The sequence below is a fragment of the Tiliqua scincoides genome, chromosome 9 (assembly GCF_035046505.1).
Source record: "Tiliqua scincoides isolate rTilSci1 chromosome 9, rTilSci1.hap2, whole genome shotgun sequence".
Classification (NCBI taxonomy): domain Eukaryota; kingdom Metazoa; phylum Chordata; class Lepidosauria; order Squamata; family Scincidae; genus Tiliqua; species Tiliqua scincoides.
This window is the reverse complement of record NC_089829.1, coordinates 4968956-4992569: the sequence shown is the minus strand read 5'-3', so window position 1 is coordinate 4992569 and position 23614 is coordinate 4968956. Positions and strand designations below refer to the sequence as shown.

General features: G+C 46.7%; 1 protein-coding gene and 1 pseudogene across 1 annotated transcript; one reads left to right on the top strand and one right to left on the bottom strand.

Annotated features, from left to right (window-relative positions):
* The first annotated feature begins 447 nt into the window (after positions 1 to 447).
* Positions 448 to 563, top strand: LOC136660811 (5S ribosomal RNA; annotated as a pseudogene).
* A 1885-nt stretch (positions 564 to 2448) lies between these two features.
* On the bottom strand, positions 2449 to 19583 carry LOC136660255 (solute carrier family 2, facilitated glucose transporter member 5-like). Its single transcript, XM_066637380.1, has 12 exons — positions 19524 to 19583; positions 18223 to 18318; positions 15498 to 15658; positions 13510 to 13634; positions 12366 to 12518; positions 12162 to 12287; positions 9725 to 9912; positions 8575 to 8676; positions 8123 to 8198; positions 7888 to 8007; positions 6309 to 6424; positions 2449 to 2607 (listed from the first exon to the last, which is right to left on the bottom strand). Exons 1-12 carry the CDS (start codon positions 19581 to 19583, stop codon positions 2449 to 2451), a joined length of 1482 nt encoding a protein of 493 aa, XP_066493477.1.
* Between the last annotated feature and the right edge of the window lie 4031 nt (positions 19584 to 23614).

Sequence of the window (23614 nt, the reverse complement as noted above, 5' to 3'; positions counted from 1 at the left end):
GCTCTAACAATCTGTGCAGAGGCTGTACTGTTGCACTAGACAAGCTGTCAAAGTGAAGCTGTTGGGCTGTGGGGCCAGCAGCTACAAGGAGAAGATCTCTGGTTCCCACTGGCTCTGAGGGGCAGGCTGCTGGTGTCAAAGCTGGAGGTAGGGAAGGGGTCACCCTGGACACATGAAATAAGCAGGGGGGGGGAAATGACTGAAATATGTCAAGGCACCAGCAGCTTGTAGTTAGCACAAGAAGCAAGGAATTTGTAGCTAGCCTTTGAGAACTAGACACTTTAAGCAAAGTCTACCGTTCCCACACAGAAGAAGGCCAGGAAGCCGCTTGTTATAAGTGGCTTCCTGTTCTTAAGGGGGGCTATTTGTAAGGGGGGGGCTAAAGAATTCAGAAAACCCAGCCAAAGAGGGAAGGGTGTAGATAACAATAAATGGGGTGGAAATTCAACTGACTACCATACCCTGCACATGCCCAATCTCGTCTGATCTTGGAAGCTAAGCAGGGTCAGGCCTGGTTAGTACTTGGATGGGAGACTGCCTGGGAATACCGGGTGCTGTAGGCTTATACCATAGTCTTTCGAGACTGAAGGTTGCCAACCATGTATAATGAGCTCAGCCCTCAAAGGGGCAGAAATGTGCTTGCTTGCATGACTGTGTAAATCAGTGATTTTCAAGCTTTTTCATCTCATGGCACACGAGGCATTAAAATGGTCAAGGCACACCATCAGGTTTTGGACAATTGACAAGGCACACCATGCTGCTAGTGGGGGCCTTTAATCCTCATAGGCCCTACTAATAAATGACCTTCCCTCAAATTCCTGTGGCACACCTGTGGACCACTCGCAGCACACCAATGTGCCATGGCACATTGGTTGAAAATGGCTTGTATAAATACTGAAGACTTACTGTGAAAGGAGATAGAGACTTGCTTGTTTGTCTGCCCCTTGTAAAACTGCTGTGTCTCTCTCCTGCAGAATAACATGGGAAACTTCAAACCTGTTGTGCTTTTGATTCTTCCACACCACGACAAACCATAGATGCCCCCTAAGCACTTTAGCAATTTGGCTAACAGTACCACACCAGGCACAACCCTGCTGCAAATGGGCACATTTCATCCCACTAGTAGGGGAGGAATTGAAGCCTGTAGATTAAAAAGGCCAAGAGAACATTTCATATATGAAACTCTGTAATTATGCGTGCATTTCATAGGTTAATAAGGTATGCTTCACACCAGGAGAGTTGAAAGGTTGTATATGAACAGACAGGTCCTTCCAACTGAAGGGAAACTGCTGTATTGTCATAAACAAAGGGGGGGGGGTTTGGGGGCTCAGAGATCTTGGTTTTCGAACCCTAAAGCCCTCAAGGCCCCTTGCCCAGTAGTACTACAACCACCCTGTACGTGCCAGTGGCTCTGAGACCCTCTAGGTCTCACTGAGACCCTCTAGGCTTAATTCTATCCCTTGCAGGCACTGAGCTCTTTCCCCAATTAAAGCCTCAGTCCTCAAGTTACTAGACCTCAATGAGCACTTGGTAGCTTGCTGAATGGCTAGGCAGGATTCTGAACCTTTGTCCCCATCAGACAATGAAACAACTTAGTAAAAGGTATTTTAGTTTCTTAAGTGCATAAGGTTACACACTCTACAATAAGGTAGCAAGTGCTAGAGGCATAAACATCTAGGAAACATATCAGCAATAAATTATTAAAGCTAGCTGGCTATCTCTATTAATCCCTATCTCTCACCTGGGTCAGTTACTCTTGTAGATCTCTTAGCTCCAGGGCTACCTATGGGGCCAGGTGCCCATGATAGACAACGGAGCTCCCATGCATGCAGGATGTTGTACCCAAAACTCTGTCCAAGAAGGAACCCCTCACACCCCCTGGGTGTTTTTTATACTTTATTATAATTATACTCATTATTATACTTCTTATGCTAATATTGCTGAGGTGACTTCATACTTATTAGACTGTCCAGTCAAAACCCTTGAGGAACAGAACCTTCTCGAAGTTGGCCTGATTGCTAACCCCTCTCAGTTCTTACTCCTCCCAACTGGAGATCCACAGCTGCCCTCAATCACCCTTGATAAGGCTCTGCTCTGTCTGCTAAGGTGCTAAACACTCCAATTGGTTGTAATTCTTGTTATCTGTCCTTCCTGCCCGGCAAAGGAGAGACAACAAATCCTTTTGTTTATTTACTCACATCCCTGCAGCTGGGAACTGCTAGCAACTTCTCAGTTACACTGTCTTAGTTTTGCTCAGGCTTCTCCCGCCAACCTAGGCCTAACACGTACTTATTCATGACATATATCCACAGAGCCAAGATGGCTGAAGAACAACATCAGAGGCTGCTTTGAAATTTTGCTTTTTTATTATTATTAACATTATTCCTATTATCACCATTAAAGAAAAGACTGCACAGGATTCTCCCAGAGTTCCTGTGTCACTGTCTGCTACTTGACCACAATCTTTTTGGTCGCTTGGGTCGCCAAGATCCTCCGGATTTCTCGAAATGTCTTTTTCTTGGTCTCTGGGATGAACTTGAAGATAAAAAGAAAAGTGGCCAAGCCAACGGGCAGGTAGAGCAAGAAGGCGTACGCCCTGAGAGCAGCCTGGAGACGGAAACAAAAAGGGGGGGGGGAGAGAGAGAGAGAGAGAGAGAGGCATGAGCACAATAACAGGGTTTTTTGATTCAGGATAGGCATAACCTCCTGGGCTGCTGATTCCAAGGAGCAGAGGCCAGGAGCATCTTGGGCTTCGAATCTGTGGTTACACCCCAGAGTAGGGCCCCCCAGGCATTCAGCTGCCAGAGCCACGTCACTCAGTCCTGCTCTTAGAGTGGGCTGGAGCAAGTCAAGTGTAGAAGACAATCCATAAGTTTTGTACAGACCTAAGAAGAGGGCTGGCCCATCCATGAGGCCAACTAAAGCAGATGCCTCAGGCAGCAGATTGGTGGGGGGGGGGTGCCCATCTCTGTCCACCTACTTGTGGAAATGTGGAGTGTGCTGAGCTGGAACAATGGGTAGAGGGAGGAGCGGGGGCTGGCACATCCCCCGGTTACCTCAGGTCTTGGGAGGTCTTGGGCCGGCCCTGGCCAAGAAGGTTAATCATAGGACCTGGAGTTGAGCTTGTGTTGCCCCCCCACCCTGTTTCACAATGGTCAGATGCACTCTTCTGTTGTTGCTGCCTCCACTTGCAACCAGTGCAGGGGGACTTTGGAGAGCAAGCTTGGAGGAGAGGCTCAACTGCCTGTCCAGGAAATAGGAGAGGGGGGACAAGGGAGAGAGAAAGAGGAGCTCAGCCTGGAATGGAAGGAAAAGGAGAGAGAGCAAGATGGCAGGGAGAGAGAGGAGGCCGCCATGGGGGAGGCCACACACACCCCAGGGCCAAGACAGCAGCCTGGTCCTGACCAGTGGTGGGATTCAAATAAATTAACAACAGGTTCTATGTCCTAATGAGCAATGAGCAACTCAGCTTCAATTGTTTGCCGCAGAGGAAGTTGAAAGACTACGGCTGTACTCCTATACTGTACAGTACACACTTTCCTGGGAGTAAGTCCCATTGAACATAATGGGACTTACTTCTGAGTAGACAGTCATAGGATTGCACTGTAACTTTAACCCAATGTCTAAATCCAAATTGCAAGGCTGCAATTCTGTCCTCTATAGTCATACTTACAGGCCTCTGGCCACTAGTTTCCAAGGAGGATAAACATGCGACTGAAATGCACACTTCAAATGGACATTTTTTCTTGAATTCTCAAGGCAGTTGTATAATGAAATCAGGAAGGCACCAAGAAGAGGAGGTGGGAACTGCCAGGGCTCCAGGTTACCAACCTCTGGAGACACCACAGCAGCATAGCACCTTCACATCTGCACAAACCAACTTGCTGCACTGGGCTTTGAGCTGGGCCACATTCCTTCTCAGTGGGAACTTGGTGATTTTTACCAGAGCAGTCAATCCTCTCAAGGATCTGGTTCACTTTTAGTGGTGAACATCTGGTCAGCAAAAGTGCACTGAGCACATAGTCTGACACCTCATCATCAGCCAAAAGCAACAACAGCATAGTAACATCTTTATATCTCCCCTTCTTTTTTGTTCTATTACAGCATTCCTCAGCATCTGCCTCTCGCCCGCTGTACCATTTTGCATGGCCCACCTCTGGGAAGTACAACTGGAAGTAACTGGAATGACTTTATCACCAGTTATTTCCATACTAAGAGGCCAGATATGATGCAACAAACCACGGTAAGATAGAGGCTCAGGCTACAATCCTATCCACTTTTTCCTGGTAGTAAGTCCCATTGACTATAATGGAACTTACTTCTGAGTAGACATGCATAGGATTGGGCTCCCAGGGTAGATGGGAAGGCTTTTTTGAGTGCAAGAAAAGCAGAACTGAGCCTCCTACCACTGTTTGTTGCATCGTATTGCTGGTCTCACTGCCAGGCAGTGGAGGTCTGGGGGGGGGGGGTCCTGCCATGAGTACCACTGGGCACCACCTCAAGTACCACTGGTGGTATGAGTACTACTGGTTGAGAAATGCTGCTCTATTGCTTTTACCACCCAGCCCCAAAAAGAATTCCAGTGAACTCTAAAGCTTCCCCCTCCAACTTCCAACTCTGCAATCCAATGTACGTCTACTCAGAAGCCCAACAAGTTCAAGGGGAGTTGTTGACTTCCAGGGTTTGAGAGAGAATGGCAGCCTTGAAGGACAGTTTCACTAATGAGCAAAAAGGTACTATGAGGGGACTGTTCTTCTAGGTTGCTTTCTGACAAGCAACAGCAGATACCCATCACTTTGGTCTACTCTAGTGGCGATTCTCCCACAAGTTTGAGGGCTGCTACTGACCAGGGAGTGCAAAGCAGGGGCCTGCAGTGGGTGGGGAGGCAGGTGAGGCAGAACCTCCCCACCACAGTCCTTCAAAAGTGTTACAGCTGTGTAGGTGCCCAAGCACCCACCACCCAGCCTAAAAATGAAAATTAACTGCACATGTAACAAGCCTTGCAGGTTTTGAGGTTCACCCTGATCACAAGTTCTTCCCAGTGCTTCTCCAGTTCTTCTTCATTAGGTGATAAGACCTAAACCCAATTTGCAAACTTGTTCAAAAAATCTTCAATTTCTAGGGGGGGGGGGGGGAATAACCTAAAGGAACTTTTCTGCTAGAGAAGGAACAATGCTAACTGTACCATCCTCAGCACACTTACCTGGGAATAGCAGCCCAATCCTATGCAAGCCTACACAGGAGTAAATCACATTAGATAGTCAATTGGGCTTGCTTTCCAGGTGTGAGTAGGATTGCAGCCTAAGGGCTATCCAACTTTCCAGAGCCAGTGCAGCCACACTGCAGTCCCAAGGTAAGGGAACAAACATTCCCTTGTCACAAGGAGACCTCCAGGACTTGGTGCTGGAAAGTTACAGTTAAGAGGACTTAGGACCCAATCCTATCCAATTTTCCAGTGCCAGTGCAGCTGTACCAATAGCGCATGCACTGCATCCTGTGGTGGGGGGCAGGGAACATTTGTTCCCTTACCTCAGGGCTGCATTGTGACTGCACAGGTGCTAGAAGAAAGCATCACTGAGCACAATAGGACTTACTTTTGAGTAGACATGCATAGGATTGTGCCCCAAAGGCTGCAATCCTACTTCCACTTTCCTGGGAATAAGCCACATTGGCTATAATGAGATTTACTTCTGAGTAGATATGCATAGGATTCTGCTCAAAGGCTGCAATCCTATCCACACTTTCCTGGGAGTAAGACCAATTGAACACAACAGGACTTACTTCTGAGAAGACCTGCATAGGATTGTACCTTTAATGAAGTAATGTTTTGTGCCACATTCCTGCCTTTTTTTAACCTGAGGAATTTCAGCTGTGGGAGCATCGCCTCTATGTGTCTGATAGTGTATTATACAATCATTGTGTAACAACAAGTTGTATTGCAATGAAAAGATCCCAGGCACAAAACTGCATTCCCAAACCCCAAGGATGAAAACCAACCCCATGGTGCAGTCCTGTGCTTGTGGGAAGTAAGGGCACAATCCCCATGCCCGTCTACTCAGAAGTAAGTCCCATTATAGTCAACAGAGCTTACTGCAGCATGAGAGCCCAAGCCTATGCATATCTACTCATTATAGCCAAAGGGGCTTACTCGCAGGAAAGTGTGGCTAGGACTGCAGCCTTTGAGCACAATCCTATGCATGTTTACTCAGGAGTAAGTCATTATAGCCAAAGGGGCTTTGGGCGGCAGCTGCTCTGGTGCCCACGGGAGAGCTGAGCCCAAGGAGCCTCCAGGCGCAGGAGCAGTCTACTTGCCAGTCAGCCAGCTCGGCCGGGGAGGGGAGGCGCGGCGTGGGGCGAGCAGCTGGGCTGTTTCTCTCGCCCTGGTCAGCAGGCTGCATCTGCAGGCACGCCCTTTTCGCAGGAGCTGTGAAAGCGAGCTCGCAAGGGCTGGTGAGCGGCAGCTGCGTCGCGGGAGACTCCAGTTGGCCGCATCCTGCTTGCCCCTTCAGCCCCAGCAGCCTCGGCACCCGCTGGGAGCGACCCCCTTTCCCCCCAGGACGGGTTGGCCCCGCACGGCTGCTGCCCCCAGGAGGGTTAGCCCTGACATTTCAAGGCGTGAACTCCCTGGCCAGCAAACGGTTCTTAGAACCAACAGCTGGATTAGGTAGGGGTTCTATAGAATAGGTGAGAACCTGCTGAATCCCACCACTGGTCCTGACCCTGTTAATCATCAGCATGCACATAATCTAAGCCGAAAGCCTAGGCTTAGACAGTGAAGTTCCTGGTTCATTCTCAGAGCCCGGGCAGCAGGCTAATCTTGGAGAACACAATGGACTGAAGGTTGTGGAGTGGGTGGTATGGCCAAGAGGAAATCGAGGTCCAGTTGGTCCACTATAACACGTTGCAAAAGATGTACCACTTATTTCTGAATGCCTTTGAATTTGACGTGAAGCAACAAACACTAACCTGAATGTTTGGGTTCGCAAATGAGAATAAATGGATCTACCTAAGATGGGTGTCAAATATAAGGCCCACAGGCTGGATGTGCCCCCCTGGAAGCCATTTCTCTAGCCACCATTATAATTGCGCTGTCCCAGCATGATGGGCTCTCTTATATCTTGAAATTATGAACGAGATTTGCGCACTATCTCTTCTATGAGATTCTTTGTGAGAACAATTTGCTTATTTCTGGACACCATCTGCCTATTGTCACTTCCTGCTAAATCATGGGTGTCCAAACTTTATGACTGGAGGGCCACATCATCTCTCTGACACTGTGTCGGGGGCCGGGGAAAAAATTAATTAACTCACATTTCAAATTTGAATAAATTTGCATAAATTTACATAAATGAGTATATTAGAGACGGAACTTAGATGAAGGAATGAAGGTCTTGCAATAGCTCAAGTCCTATAAAAGGCCTTGCACAAAGCAAGGCTGGCCTTTCCTTGGCTGCCGCTGCCGCATCACAGACATGAAACAGCAAGCAGTGGAGGGAGCCCTTATCCCACAGCTCACGTGAGAGGTCGAACAGTTGCTCTCAGGCTAACAGTGGTTGCTTCGGGCAGTGCGGGCTCCAGCAAGTCTCCAGAGGGCCAGAGGCTCATTGGAGACCAGGGGCTCCTTGTGGGCCGGACTGAGAGTCCCCAAGGGCCACAAGTGGCCCCCAGGCTGGGGTTTGGGCACCCCTGTGCTAAATGATGTCACTTCCAGCCCTCAGCAGTCACCAAGTCTGCTGTTTGGCTCACTACCTGAAATGAGTTTGACATCTCTGGCCGAAGATGAAGCTTCAGAGTTGCTTTAAGGGGTTTAGGCGGGTCTTGGCTTCTTACCTGTTTAGACCATCCCCTTCCCACCAAATTCATTGGCAAAAACACTCACCTCTATACCTCCCAGTGTCAGCGTTGCAATAAACCTCCACAACCAAAACATAGCTCCTGAAGCTGCAAAGGCTGAGGAACGGGATGACTGAAGGAATAATTCGGCGACCAGGAGGTGGGGAATTGAGCCTGTTTGGAAAGAGAGGTGCAGGCTTGATGGCCTTTTTTCAGTTGTTCTCTAACTTGTCTGGGTTGTGCACATCTTGTGCTCATCCAGAGTCTGGCTCATCATCGGAACACGTACCTGGCCCAATGAAGTGTCCGAGGAGGAAGGTGATGATCAAAATTGTGTTGATGTAAGACATCCATGAGTGAAACGTCTGTTGAAAGAAAGAAATCTTGCTTCAATCGTGCCGAAATGCAGGGGACAGACACTCCTTATGTTCAGGGATGCCTCTTCCTTGCAGCTGGGCTCCCTTATGCCATAGTCTTGCTTGCTCAGAGAAAGCAATGGAGACCTCAGGACATCAACAGGGAAGGCATATCTGTTACTTCCCACTCCACTGCTTGAATTCTTTTCATTCGGCTTGCAGAGAAAGTCCTGCTTGAAAAGCTGTTTCAGCTGAAACAGTGGCTGTTGAAATGTATCTGCAACCATCTCTCTAGCACAGATTGGGAGTGGCGGGGAGGGGGTGAGTACTGAACAACTTTGGGCCCTTTTGGGCCCACCAGGACTTGTGATTTTGAATTACAGACCTGGAGATGGATGGTTATGGGTAATACGGCACAGCAGATGCTGCAGACCCCAAAGCCCGAGAGAAGAAGAATCCTCCGCCCCACGGAATCGATGAGATGCATCTAGGGAAAATAAGGGCATGGAAGCAAGTGACTCTCTCTCTCTCTCTCTCTCTCTCTCTCTCTCTCTCTGTGTGTGTGTATGTGTGTGTGTGTGTGTGTGTGTGTGTGTGTGTGTGTGTGTTAGATACTATCACAAGGCAATGAAGTTTGTTGAATACAGAGAGGGTATCTGGACCAATGGTTAGCTTCCTGCTTGGTCAACAGACTTATTGGTTGACATTGGATCAAGTGCTGTCTCTTGGCATAGGTTCTATAGTGATCAATGGGATTTACTCCCAGGAAAATGTGTGTAGGATTACAACTTAAAAGGGAAGAAAGTCAGATGAGGAAGGGTCTTACCGACACTAAGGAAATCAGTATGAGACACGTGAATGTTCCTATATGGAGGGTCTGGAGCATTTCTTTTCTCATTCCGGTAGACAGGTATATTCCATCGACGTAATAGTACACCTGAGCAGATTAAATGATAGGAGAGATTGTTAACAGGTATCTGTTCTTTGTTTCAGGCAGATCACAAACTGCCCACCTGCCTCCCACTGAAAGGGCCACAGTGCATCCTGCCTCTGTGGGTTAATTTATGTTTCCTGCAGGCTTTCAAAATGGAGCAAGCAACATCCAACTAATTTCCCTTATCTAGTGGCTCCTGGGGGGGGGCAGGAAAGGAGTGAGGAACCCGGGGAGGTTGCGTGGCTCGCCAGGAGCTTGGATGCTGCTGCATTCAGTGCCTTTCTGCAGAGGGCAGGCACTGAAAAGCAGGAAAATTCTTCCTGTCCTCAAGAACTCTGAGCAGTCAAGATATGTGCTGAAAACACTCTGGATTTCCATGTCTGCCTAGACAAGAGTTTGCAACTCAGGATGACAACAGTTATGTCACTGCTACTGAATCTTGATGGTGAATGCCTGGCCACGTTTTCCTGCTCACTGTTCTAGCAACTTAGGATATTGTGGCTACAGTCCTGTCCACATGTTCCTGGGAGTAAGCCCCATTGACTATAACAGGACTTAGGTCTGAGTAGACATGCGTAGGATTGGGCTGTGTGTTCCTTACCGCAGAGTAACCAGCAAACTGCTGGGCAAACATCAAGACAAGGATGATGGTGAATCTCCTCTGCAGACCTGGGAAATGTATGAGTTTGAAAATGGTCATGTTCTTCTCTGTTCTCTCAGCATGATCCTCCAGGCGAAGATCTTCCATCTCCTCCTCTACATTGTCCTGACCTTTGAGTTTCATCAAGACTGAATTAGAAGAAGAGAAGACAGGACTGGTGTTACAGGAGGAAGCTGGTCAGGAAATTTTCAAGTGTTGCGCACCAAGGGCCCTAGAGGAAGACCAACGGCATCGACAGGATGAAAGAATTCCTTGCTCCAGGGCCTCTTCAGTGTGTCCCCCTAGAACAGGAGACTTGGGGAGCCCCAGGGTCGGTGGTGTAGCTGGAGTAGGGGCGGAGCACACAGGCTGCCAGGGAGCCTCAGCCAGGCGGGCAAGTGGCCCCTCCCTTCGAGCCATTCCCGGCGGGGGAGCAAAGCGGAGCCATATAGAATGGCTCCGAAGGGAGGGGCTGCTTGCCCACCTTGCTGAGGCTCTCTGCCAGTCTAAGCGCTCGGCCTTCCCCCTCCAGCTACGTCACTGCCCAGAGTGCTGGCATATGCATGGAGAGACACAGAGCATGGAGTAGGTGGCGGCCAGTGGCATAGCTAACGCCTCTAGCACCCAAAGGCACAAAAAATGTTTAACACCATCAAATTTAACAACTTACCCGGTTGCATCCAGTCGCATCCAGGAGGTGAGCTACAGGCAGGCTGCGTGTACTCCTACCCACACCTCGGAAGGCCTCCTAGAGGCATTAAAAAGGCACTCCTGGTTTTTTTTTGCTTCTCTAAGGCCTCCCGCAGGCCTTCTAAGGCTCTGGCTCCACCTTGGAATTTGCCATTGGGGTTGCAAGTTAGCACTCCACAAGGCGGGGTACCCAGGACAATGCAGCCCTTTCCCCCCTTAGTTACGTGACTGATGGCGCCCACATATGGTGTGCTTGTGGAGTCCTGAATAAGTCTTGAGGGCACAAACCTAAGAATAAACTCACATACTCTGCAACCTCCATAAAAAAGGGAAACGGCAATTCTTTGGGGATGGTGAGCCCGTTACTGGCCTTGGTAAATGTGGAGTCTTGCAGGTCTCTTGATCGGGACCTGAGAGATACTAGGAACTTCCCTGTAAGTTACACAGATGGGATGCTTGTCATTCTCCATCTGCTACCATCCCATGGCACTCTTAAGAACATAAACGTAAGAACAGCCCCACTGAATCAGGCCATAGGCCCATCTAGTCCAGCATCCTGTATCTCACAGCGGCCCACCAAATGCCCCAGGGAGCACACCAGATAACAAGAGACCTCATCCTGGTGCCCTCCCTTGCATCTGGCATTGTGACATGGCCCATTTCTAAAATCAGAATACACATCATGGCTTGTACCCCGTAATGGATTTTTCCTCCAGAAACTTGTCCAATCCCCTTTTAAAGGCGTCCAGGCCAGATGCTGTCACCACATCCTGTGGCAAGGAGTTCCACAGACCAACCACACGCTGAGTAAAGAAATATTTTCTCTTGTCTGTTCTAACTCTCCCAACACTCAATTTTAGTGGATGTCCCCTGGTTCTGGTGTCATGTGAGAGTGTAAAGAGCATCTCCCTATCTACTCTGACCATCCCCTGCATAATTTTGTATGTCTCAATCATGTCCCCCCTCAGGTGCCTCTTTTGTAGGCTGAAGAGGCCCAAACGCCGTAGCCTTTCCTCATAAGGAAGGTGCCCCCAGCCCAGTAATCATCTTAGTCGCTCTCTTTTGCACCTTTTCCATTTCCAATATGTCTTTTTTGAGATGCGGCGACCAGAACTGGACACAATACTCCAGGTACCCTCGCCTCTCCATTAATGATAAAACTAATAAATTCCAATAATTAATGTCAAAATTAAAGGGCCAGGAATCTGTCTCTGTTTTTTTTCTTCTTTCCTTATGACTCTCTGTCCAAATTCTGAGTACTTATTTATTTAAAATGCATTTCAGATGGTTTTCCAAATCTGAAAGCATCCTACCAAGAAATATAAAAATATTAACACCAAAAAAATGACGGAAAATGTAAAAAAAAAAAAAAAACCAATTCAAAAATGGCCCTTCTATGGCAGCTACATTGTTAGCTTTGCACCTTGAAAGACAAAGAAGCAGGGCCTGATCTGAAGAGCACTCCTGGCTTCTCACAGATAGTCATAAATGCGTGTATATCATGTTCATGTATCTTGCTTGCATATAAACAGCAAAGGGTAACTAATTGGTAATATCAGTGCTGTGAGGACCTTTGAGAAGGGCAAGAGATGGCATTAATTTTCACCCTGGGAGTAGCCCATGTGAAATCCCTTCAGTGTGAGGAGTTATCCCAGCTGTGGAGAGTGCCCATTCCCAGAGGTCTGTGTGCTGTGCAGGGACATTGTACCTTGCCTTGCATTCCCTTCATCCCTCTTCTGAATCAATAGATACCGAGGACTTTCAGGAATGTAGAACAGTGGGACGATCTGAAATAATGCCATGAACCCAGCAAAGCTCATCAATATTGGCCAACCTGTGGAAGAAAATCCAGTTACAAAGTGTGCTCACAGGTCTCAGGTGACCAACCCAAGGATGCACCTTTGTGGTTTACCTTTCTCATTCCCCAAGAGTTGTGGAGCAGTAAAGACCTGACCTATCAAGATGCCAAAGATGAGGAAGAATGAGGCCACCACATTGATCGCTCCCCTCCGATTTTTAGGGGCTATTTCCGAGAGATACACTGGGACAATATTGGAGAATATGCCTGGTGAGATGGTAATTCAAGAGTTAGTTTACATTATGCTTCTTTAGAAACACACAAATATCTTTATAGAATGCAGGAAAATCTCTAGGTGGCTATGGGTAATTTTGCTCCCGCTTCCTCAATGTGCATGTGAGGCTTCTGGTGAAATCGTAAAAAGACATGTTCAGTGCTGTTGGTATGTTGATGGAATGTTTTTCCCTTGGAGGCTTGGCAAAACCAGAGTCAGTTTTTTTTTGTTGGCATCCTTTAGTCTCGGAAGACTATGGTATTGCGCTCTGAATGGTGGCTCTGGAACAGTGTCCTCTCCAGTACACGAAGCCTGGGTAAAATAGATATGGAGGATAGACTGTTTCCCATGCAGCAAACCCCCCCTCTCCACGTCGCTGAAATGGTCCAATGGAAAGGCAGAAGCCAATACGGTTGGTTCTGTATGAGAGTTCTCAGAGTCAGTCAGAGTCTCTGGTTCTCAGAGTCAGTATGTCAATCAGAAATACCATAAGATGTCTTTATTCATAGGCATTGTTGGTGTCCAGAGAGAGGGTACGATAGTTAGACAACTGTAATAGGGTGACCCAGGGCTAGCCAGGACTAGGACCCATACATTCTGCTTCTTGAAGTGAAGGATGAAAACCCCTCCCCCCAGTACAAAAGCAGTATAAAATTGTAGATGACTGTTGATTCACAAAAAAATGATAGCAACACTTCAAAGGAGGATGATACTTTTGGGTTCTAAATAAAGTATCGGAGAGCAGGCTTTTGAGTGTTCATGTAGCAAAGTGCAGGGGAAAAGCATGTTGTGTGGGCTGCAACAGTCTGTAAAATGGATTGTGGCCCGTTTTCAGTTCCTTCTCAGTGCTCAAGCATGCAATGAAGGAGAGACTCTGGATTCCAGGAATCGGGGATTACCAGGTAATGTTCTCTGGTCTAAGGAAAAGAATTCCAGGTAGATTTGAGTGCCAGAAACTCCAGGAAATTCAGGACCCTGACTCACCTGAACTTACTCCTGTGAGAAAACGTGAGAACATGGAGAATTCGTAGGCTTGTACCATTTTGGAAAAGCCCATCAGGATAGCGCAGACCATAGATAAAAAGTTATTTATGATCAAAGTCTGTTGCCTAGAAAGAGAATTAAAAAGAAAGAGGGTTTGGGAGATGTCAGTAGTGGTGTCAAAAGAGCAGTGGAGCTTGGTGAGAGTGGAGTGAAGGCGATGCAACAGTATCACTTGTTTCCCCCCCATTTTATTTTGGGTTTGCTAATTATGGGATGGGACACAAAGCTTTGCAAGGCATTGAAGTGCCAAACTCCAGCCAGCATAAACCCTATTCAGCCACATACTTTGGCTTCTCAACAGACTGCCCTCACATAGTTTTGCAAGGGAGAGACACTTGCGTTGCTACTTTGCCACTACAGATTGATTTTGAGACCTTGATTCAGCACATACTCTGGTCCTTCCCTAAGGGCAATTTCCTCCTCAGTTTCTGAAGTCCACAGCTCTGTGTCAATAGAACTGTAGCAAATTTGGATCACTCATAAAATAGGTGGCAGTTTCTGGGCACTCACCAAACTCCAGAGATTAGCAGAATTACGTCTGAACAGAATGCAAAAAAACAAACAAAAAAACAACACCCCAAAAGTTTTACTTCTTGGGAAACCAAAGGGTTAAAGGGAGAGGGTTAAAGTTCCCAGAGAGGTATAGCTGTGCATTGGGTCCCTTTTTGGGAGAAGGGCAGGATAAAAATAAAGTTATTATTATTATTATTATTATTATTATTATTATTATTATTATTATTATTATTATTATTATTATTATTATTAATACACATCCAGGCTCCAAAAACCCCTAGGAAGGAGCAAAAAGGATTTTCCATTTCCATTGACATCCTTTGAACTGCCTAAGGCTTGCTTGAGGAATGTGTGCTGGAGAGAGGAGCAAAAGCAGCTGAACACAGAGGGAGAAATTTAATAAATTAGCTGAGCTAGAAAGTTTGGAAAAAGAAAAAAATTCCCCCACCCAGCTGCAGACCTGTAGCCAGTTTGAGTCAGGACATGCTTACTCAGTAAGGCTCAGACACAGTCAACATTTTGATGCTGAACCCTCTGTGTCCTAAGGGCCAAATCAACTGAAGAGTAGTACCCTGTTGACTGGATGGCACTTTTTAAAAATTTAGGCTGCAGTCCTAACCACACTTTCCTGAGTGTAAGCCCCATTGAACAAAATAGGACTTACTTCTGAGTAGACCTGGTTAGGCTTGTGCCCTTAGTCTGTTTAAAAAAAAAAAATTCTACCTTTCGGCCTCCAATGTTTCATTACCTAGTAATAGGTCATCTACGATTCTAGGTGGATAAGTAGAAGATATGTAGCTCATGTAGCCCCCATTGTCCCCTACATAATGTGTAGTGTCAAACTTGTTTCACACTGAGAGCCAAATAGCATTCATGGTGCCTTCTGAGGGCTGGAAGTGATGTCATAAGGCAAGAAGTGATGTCATTAAACTGGTCATAACCAAAAATATGCACCACTTTTTTTCACTTAGGAACTCATTAGTTGCAAATGACAGAAGAGAAAGCACACAAATCTCGATAATCTTTCAAGATATGGGAGAGCCCAATTTTCGTGGGGGCTGCCCTTTCAGCAGTAACACCTCAGCACTGCTCAGCAGCTGAGACCCTGAGAACCAGATATAAAGCTTCTGCAGGCCACATCGGGCCCCCGAGCCATATGTTTGACACCCCTGGCGTAGGATCATCTAGAGATGATGTCACATTGTGTTTGCTCTTTCTTTGAATTCTGGAAATGGGAGGGGAGGTGCTGAAGGCTCTGGTGACACTTTTAGTAATGGTAAATGCAACTAGGGAGACATGAGAGAGTAGCAGTGATATATGTTGTCCCTCCACCCCTCCCCCGCCGCCACCCATGCATCATCTCAAGTTGGATCTTTCAGTTGATACTTGACTGCCATGTTGTCTCTGTGTTGTACCTTCCGCACATGTCCGCCAGAGGGGCAAATATAAAGGACCCGACAAGGCCACCAAGTGGGTACAAAGCAATGGCAAGAAAGAAGAGGAGCCAGAGAATGCTTTGATGGGCGCTGCCCTCTCCCCTCTGGTCGTCAGTGGCATTGTAAAAGTTCATCAAGACCTAGGAGAGAAAAGCAAAACATTTGGCATTCATACCTTGCTACATGTTATATGGTGGCCAGGTTGGGGATACTATAGACTGCAGTGGCATACCTGGGTGGGAAGTCTAGGGGATCAAGTGACCCCAGCTGGCATGTCTGGGGGGCAGTGACCCACAGCCATGTTGCCGCCCCCCCACTGGTTTCACCCACTGCCTCCAGCCTGTCAGACTGTGTACTTGACAAGGCAGCAGTGGCGTAGCTAATGAACGTGTAGCCCAGTGCAGAGCTCAAAAAGATGCCCCGGAAGTGATGTCACAACCGGAAGTGACGTCACACCTGGGCTTTTTAAAAAGTGCATATTGGGGGGAAACCTGCCTGCTCCATATTAATACCTTATTGATTCCATGCTGCATCATAATAACATCTCATTGGCTCTCAGAACAATCAGTCTCATAGGTCAGTTTTGAGTTACAGAAATCCACTTTTTGTTCCTTAAAGTAGTTGTGTTTTCATTTTCTGGTTAATTGGCCATACCTTTTGATAGAATGTAGATATTCTGATGTGGTTTGTTTCATTGCATTCTGCATTGAATTACCTTTCCAATGATATATAACATGATGGTATTATTCATACATACCAAGATTTTCACAATTTTGGTCACTAGTGTCAAGCTCAGCTTGTTGCCCCCCTAAAGCTTGTTGCCTGGTGCGACTGCTATCCCCTGCACTCCCTTAGCTATGCCACTGCAAGGTAATGCAAGTGATCCTGGTTGCCTAGCAGGTATACCTGGCCAATGCATGTTTTTATCTTGTTTCCCATCATGGAAGGATGTCATATTTTTGTATGGTGGAGTTCAAGTTTTTGAGTCCCAAGTAGTGGTCTGAAGTACTACAGGTGAAACACAGATTTACTTTCTCAGTGATGGCCAGATCACATTAGGGAAAGGTCTATTTTGTCCCCTCCCCCTTATTTTATAAATTGCATGGGGGGGGGGCTTTAGAACTTTCTTCCTGCTTTGATTCCAAACTCAATTACATGCCTTCTGTATGCTATAAATGGAGAAAAAAGCTGACGGGGCAGCCATGCAGTTTGGTCCGGGGGTCTTAGGTCCCCCCCCCCAACAAAGCAATACTCTTCAGTATTGCAAGAATTAAGAGGTGGATCAGGAACACCTGACATGCATGGCCACATGATGGCCACACTGGTCCCCCCTGTATGTTTACCTTAGGGTGATAGAGTGGGGAGAATAAATAAGTAAATAGATAAATAAACTAGTGCCTATCCAGCTTTGAGACTTGGACTGCAATGCAAATCACACTTCCCTGACAGTAAATCCCATGGATATAATGGGAATTACTTCTGAGTAGACATGCATAGGGTTGGTCTGTTAACTTCTAGGGACTGTAGGCATCTACAAGATTTCCACTGCAAGCTGGGCAAAGAGGCGCTGTTTCAAAGTGTTTAGCAGGCGGTAGGGTGGAACAACAACTCCTGTGTCATTCCTTTTCTAGTGCATCTTTTTACAGTGTGAGGCATTTTGGGACAGGGGACTATTTATTTATATATGGGATTTTCTCTGTGAACTGCTTTGTGAACTTCTTGCCAGAAAGGGGTATATAAATATTCATCATCATCATCATCATCATCATTATTTCCTACAGAGACAATATAAGCAGAAAGGTAGGATGGTGTAGTGCAGTGTTTCTCCAGCTGTGGGTCAGGACAAACTAGGTGGGTTGCAAGCTGATTTCAGGTGGGCCCCATTTATTTCAATATTTAATTTTAAATATATTAGACTTGATACTGCCATGGCATGTGACTGTAATTAACAGTATTAACAGTATTTATATACCGCTTTTCAACTAAAGTTCACAAAGCGGTTTACAGAGAAAAAAATCAACTAATGGCTCCCTGTCCCAAAAGGGCTCACAATCTAAAAAGATGCAAAAGAACACCAGCAGACAGCCACTAGAAAAGACACTGCTGGGGTGAGGTGGGCCAGTTACTCTCCCCCTGCTAAAAAGAGGAGCACCCACTTGAAAGAGTGCCTCTTACCCAGTTAGCAGGGGTTTCCCCAGTAATGGGGAAATGTTACAGATCTGTACTTTTAACAGGCTACTCTGTATATGCTTTTTACAATGATATCAATCGGGCTTACTCCTGGGTAAGTGTGGCTAGGATTGCAACTTAGGATTGTTAAAAATTTTCCTGCTTGATGATGTCACTTCCAGTCATGACATCACTACCAGTGGGTCCTGAGAGATTCTCATTCTAAAAAGTGGGACCTGGTGCTAAAAGTGTGAGAACCACTGGTGTGGTGGTTCAGGAGTTGGACTGAGACCTGGAAGATCCAGATTCAAATCCATTCAGCCACAAAGCTTCCTGGGTGACCATGGGCCAGTCACTATCTCTCAACCTAACCTACTTTACAGGGTTGTTGTAAGGACAAAAGAAGGGAGGGAACTATGTAGACCACCCTGAACTCCTTGGAGGAAAGTTGATATAAAAATGTGACAACTCAAGCAAGTATCTTAACCAGAGCACTAAGAAGGGGTTTGCAGTGCTGGGGGAGGGGCTACCTTACCACAGATGGGAAGTGGAGGACCCAGAAATTGTAACCATATTGGAGAAATCCAGTGGAAGAAATCACCGTAACCAGGATAAGATGCTTTGTGAAGTCCTACAAGAAGGCATGGTGGGTAGTGTCAATTGAATGTACAGGACATAGCATTCAAAAATATATTTATTTTCTTTATTTCAAAACATTTTTACTGTGCTTTACATGGCTCAGTGAGGTGCACAACATAGTAAAAGCATAATTTAAAACAACAAAGCAACTGTATAAAATAAAAAAAATTTTTGTTCATAGTCTGTTACATTAATTTACAAAAAAAAAAAAAACTTAAATAGGTGAACTACTTTGGAGCTCCTTTGGAGGCCAAGAGGTGAGATTTTAAAAATCTCCTAAATAAATGAAATGTGGACTATAAAGACAACACAAATATTTAGCTACTAACCTAAAGAAAAAAAAACACACTTTTTTTAAACCTGTGGATAGACCAATTCTAGATCCATAACCTCTTCTTATACTCCTCCATTAAAATTGATTCTGTCTCCAGGACAAAATAAAAGCTTTGCCTCAACTTGAACTAGAGTCCTGCTTCATCTGCCTCTTTGGAACTACAGGTTGAGACTCATTATTTGCATGGGTTCAGTTCCAAGCACTTTTTTGAATGGCAAAAAACAAACTATAGCAAAATCAATTTAAAAAACAAAGTTTCTTTGCTCCAGTGATTTCAAAACAGCCTTGCTGACCTTTGTGATGTAAGATAAGAGTCCTTAAGAAGACAATCCATCAGTCCTCCTCCAAGAGCTTACAAAGAGCTGAGAGCTTACACTCAGCCCCTCCCTTCACCAACGCAAAGGTGAAACCTTTCTTTCACTTGCTTAGGGGGAAGGGAGGGGTCCACTAGGGAGAGACGGACTGATGGATTGTCAGCCAGCTGCCCTCCGTCTTTCATTAAGGAGGCTCTTGTTAAAGGACTGTTCAGTTTTTTAAACTGATTTTAAAGGTGTGCATTTTCCCCTTCCCCAGGGATCAGCACATTCCTTCTCGCTTGCAGGACCCATTCATATTGAGTCAAATCTGTGTATAAAAAAATCCATGTATAAATAGGCTGGACCTGTATAAGAAATATATGGTCTCGTCTCTATTTTTCTCCTCAGTCATCCCATTTCACAATTGCGTTACCAATAATGTAATTTCATTACATCTAAGGATAAGTATTTGCAGCAGCTTTACTCAGAGCCTGCATAAGAATAACAGAATGATGTAGATTGCCAGTTATTTAGAAATTCGGCATGATGGACAACCCTCTTACTTACTCCTTTCTTGCGCACTTCCTCTGCTGTCTCCGGTTCTGTTTCTTCTATGGTTTCTTCCATTGCTTCAGAAATTAGGAATGATTGGAGTGGAGGAAGAGGAGGATCCTCTCAGGAGGCTGCCAATTCTTTCAGCTCCCTAAAGAATGTAAGAATTACCTCATTCAGTTGGACCAAAGTATCAACATCTAGTTTTCAACAGGAGCAACCTAGAAGCCTCTAGGAAGCTCATGACGACCTGCCCTTGTTGCATCGCTTCATCTGGTATTTGGAGAAATCCTGCATCTGAACATGGATGATCCCTGTAACTTGAATGGCACAGTGCGTGTCTACTCAGAAGTAAAACCCATTTAGTTGCTTAAGGGCGCAATCCTAACCAATTTTCCAGCACTGGCATAGCTGTGCCAGTGGGACAAGTGCTGAATCCTGCAGTTGGGGGGCAGTCACGGAAGGCTTCCACAAGGGAAGGCAATGTTTGTTCCTACCCAATGTTGCACTACCCTTACCTCGGTGCTGGAAAGTTGGTTAGGATTTCACCCTAAAGGTTCTTGATAGACATGTTCCCCACCATATATGCGCGGAACCGGTTTTAAAAAGCCATCTAAGCTAGTGGCTGCCCTCTTATCTGCTGGTCGTAATTGTCCATGGGAGGGAAGTGTTTTCATTCATACCCCTACCCCTTCAACATTTCAGGAGTTCAGGAGAGTACAGGAGCCTTTGTACCCCAGACTTCATAAACAGCACCAAAGCTGGATAAGTGTGACTTTTGTCCACAGCCAACCTCTCCCTCCTATGCAGGATGAGTCCCACTTAGGTGTCTGGGGGTGAGTGGGCGATGAGCGCACAAACCGACCGTATTTATCTGTTCACAAGAGTAGGGGAGAAATCAACCAAGCCCTATTTTCTCTTGCTTGGAGGGTGAATGGCATCATGGGAGCCAATCAGGTGAAGGATGCTGGAATGTTCCGAGAGAAGCTGTTGACAGTTGCGGCCATTGTTCCCTGTAAGCCACATGGCCACACAGCTCCAAACCAAGCTCCACTCAGCATGGAGCTCAGCAACCTAGAAGTTTGGTGATGATGCGTGGCGTCATCTCCGAACATCTGAAGCCAGCGCCTTGACTCTGTGTAGCCGAAGAAGGGGTCCGTGGACCAGTTGTGATTCACTGTGGAACACAAGCACATGCTCTTGCAATAGCTCAGTATGAATTTGTTACTGCCATAATAGAGCTGGTACAGCACAGTAGTAAACAGTGATGCTTCAGGAAGGCCCAGATCATACTCCATCTGTACTGCAAGTGGCCTTCCTTACGTTTGTTCATTCTGAGGTTGGTTACCCAGCTCTTCAGCAGACAAAGGTCCTTTCATAAGGACGATAGCAAAGTATTTAAAAATAGAAGCCTTGTGTGGTCTGTAAACCAACTCTTCATGTTGTCTTGCAACAGCTCCTATCTTTGTAGATTGGCTCATCTCGTCTTTTGAGTACAGTACTATTCTTTCCACTGCCCAGAGAGGTTGTTACCATTGCACCCTCTGTTTTGGACAAGTCTAGCTAGTTAGGGCTAGCTAGGGAAGGGAGGAAAGACGGCCCTGAGCACTCTGCTCTTTGCCACCTCATTTGTGAAAGTCTGGTTGGCAGAAGTTTCTTGAAAAATGGAAACCATAATGGACTGATGGCTCCCTGTTCCAATACAGTGGGGATAAATCCTTGTCTCTTGGACTCTGTTGCCTGCTGCCGTGTTCTCAGGTGCCCTAAATTTTTTTTTTAATAAACAACTATTTTCTTAGTAAAGTTCTGGCCTATTGACTGCTTACTTTTGGAGGTACTTTGACATGATGCCCCGCTGTACTAGATCAACAGGCAGAGTTATGCACACGTGGAGCTGGCCCGAGTCCTCCTGAGGTGGCCTGCCAAATGCCGCTCCCCTTATCTGATGACGCGTCAGTCTCTGCTCCTCCCACTCTTTAAGGTTCTCGCTTATCAATCCCTTCCACAGTTCCTCCTTCTGTCTTCCCTCCTCTTCCTTTTGCAATCCAGGGAGCAGAAAAAGGAGGAGAGGAGCAGGGAAGGCAAGTAGGTGGACAGATATACGTATATAAGATTAATATAACCCCTGGGGGCTGGGGATAAGAATAGGCCCTCAGTTTGGCTGTACTTGTCGTAAGAGGCGACTAAACAGCCAACGGGTAGATGGGACTCGTCAGCCTGGGAAGGCAGCTCATCTGAGAGAAGGAAAACTCTGATCCCAAACCTCCACTGCCTTGTGGCTACATCCAGTTATGGAAAAGGCTTCAGGAGTCAACCTCGAGGCAAAATCCAGAGCCGGAGTCCCTGAGGCAGTTCATGGCTGAACACAGTCACGTTCTGGCAACTCCTGCGACGTCACTGGAACCAACCGTATTGGCTTCTGCCTTTCCATTGGACCATTTCAGTGACGTGGAGAGGGGGAATTTGCTGCATGGGTAACAGCCTATCCTCCATACCTTCTTTACCCAGGCTTCGCGCACTGGAGAGGACACTGTTCCAGAACCACCATTCAGAGCGCGATACCATAGTCTTCCGAGACTGAAGGATGCCAACAACAATATAAGTCATCTCTGCTGGATGGAGGGGACCCTGCTTTAACTCTGCTCAGAGTTGATTCCAAAAGCATGCATAATGTTTCCCACCATCTCCAGTGCACATTTCCCAGAATTGAACTGGTGTCCTTGCACCAACACAAAATGTAGGTATGTGAAAACCCAGGTTCAAGCCAGCATGGTTAACAGAGCAGTGAAGGTGCTGCTGGGGTTTCCTGGTAACATGGCATCACTGTTTGCTCTTTGCCTCCACTGCTCCCAAAAGTGGGGCTTCTCCTGCAGGTATGCTGTGGGAGATGGAAGCAGCTCTGCTTTTCCCCCCCTCGTCTGAGCAAACTCCCTTATGTGGAGTAGGGGCAGAGTGAGGCAAAAGAGGTTAAGAGGAGTTAAAGTGCACCTTCTCTTCAAGCCTTTGAATTTGGAGGGGGAAATTCAGGTCTGACCTGCTCATGAGGTAGGGTGAAGCAGCTGCTTTCCCAGCTGGGGAGAGTGGTGAACTGGGGGTGGTGCAGCCTTCCCCATCTGGCTGCTCAGTCAGCTGCTTGCCCAGCTCAGCCATGCATGCCCAGCAGTGCAGCTGTCTTTGCACATTCATCTTGTGAAAAGGACTGCAAAATATGAATCTTGTCTGATCTCGGAAGCTAAGCAGGGTCAGGCCTGGTTAGTACTTGGATGGGAGACTGCCTGGGAATACCGGGTGCTGTAGGCTTATACCATGATCTCAGAAGCTAAGCAGGGTCAGGCCTGGTTAGTACTTGGATGGGAGACCGCCTGGGAATACCGGGTGCTGTAGGCTTATACCATGATCTCAGAAGCTAAGCAGGGTCAGGCCTGGTTAGTACTTGGATGGGAGACCGCCTGGGAATACCGGGTGCTGTAGGCTTATACCAGGGGTGTCCAAGGTTTTTGGCAGGAGGGCCACATCAGCTCTCTGACACTGTGTCGGGGGCCAGGGTGGGAAAAAGAATTAATTTACATTTAAAATTTGAATAAATTTACATAAGTTTACATAAATGAATATATTAAAGATGAACTTATATGAATGAATGAAGGTCTTGCAATAGCTCAAGGCCTATAAAAGGCCTAGCACAAAGCAAGGCCAGCCTTTCCTTCACTGCCACTGCTGCATCACAGATGTGAAAGAGCAAGCAGTGGAGCGAGCTCTCATCCCACAGCTCACATGAGAGGTCAAACAGTCACCCTCACACTGAGAGAAGTTGCATTTGGACCAGTGCTTCAACAAATCTCCACAGGGCCAGAGGCTCATTGGAGACTGGGGACTCCCTGAGGGCCGCATTGAGAGGCCTCGAGGGCCGCAAGTGGCCCCCGGGCCGGGGTTTGGGCACCCCTGGCTTATACCATAGTCTTTCGAGACTGAAAGTTGCCAACCATGAAGAAAAAAATGGCAGTGGTGAGCTGTCTACCATACCCAAGAAATTGGCAACAGGAGATAGAACTCTTGTGTGTCTTGTGTGCAGGAAGTGGAACTAGATGGGCCCTGAGCCTGATCCAGCA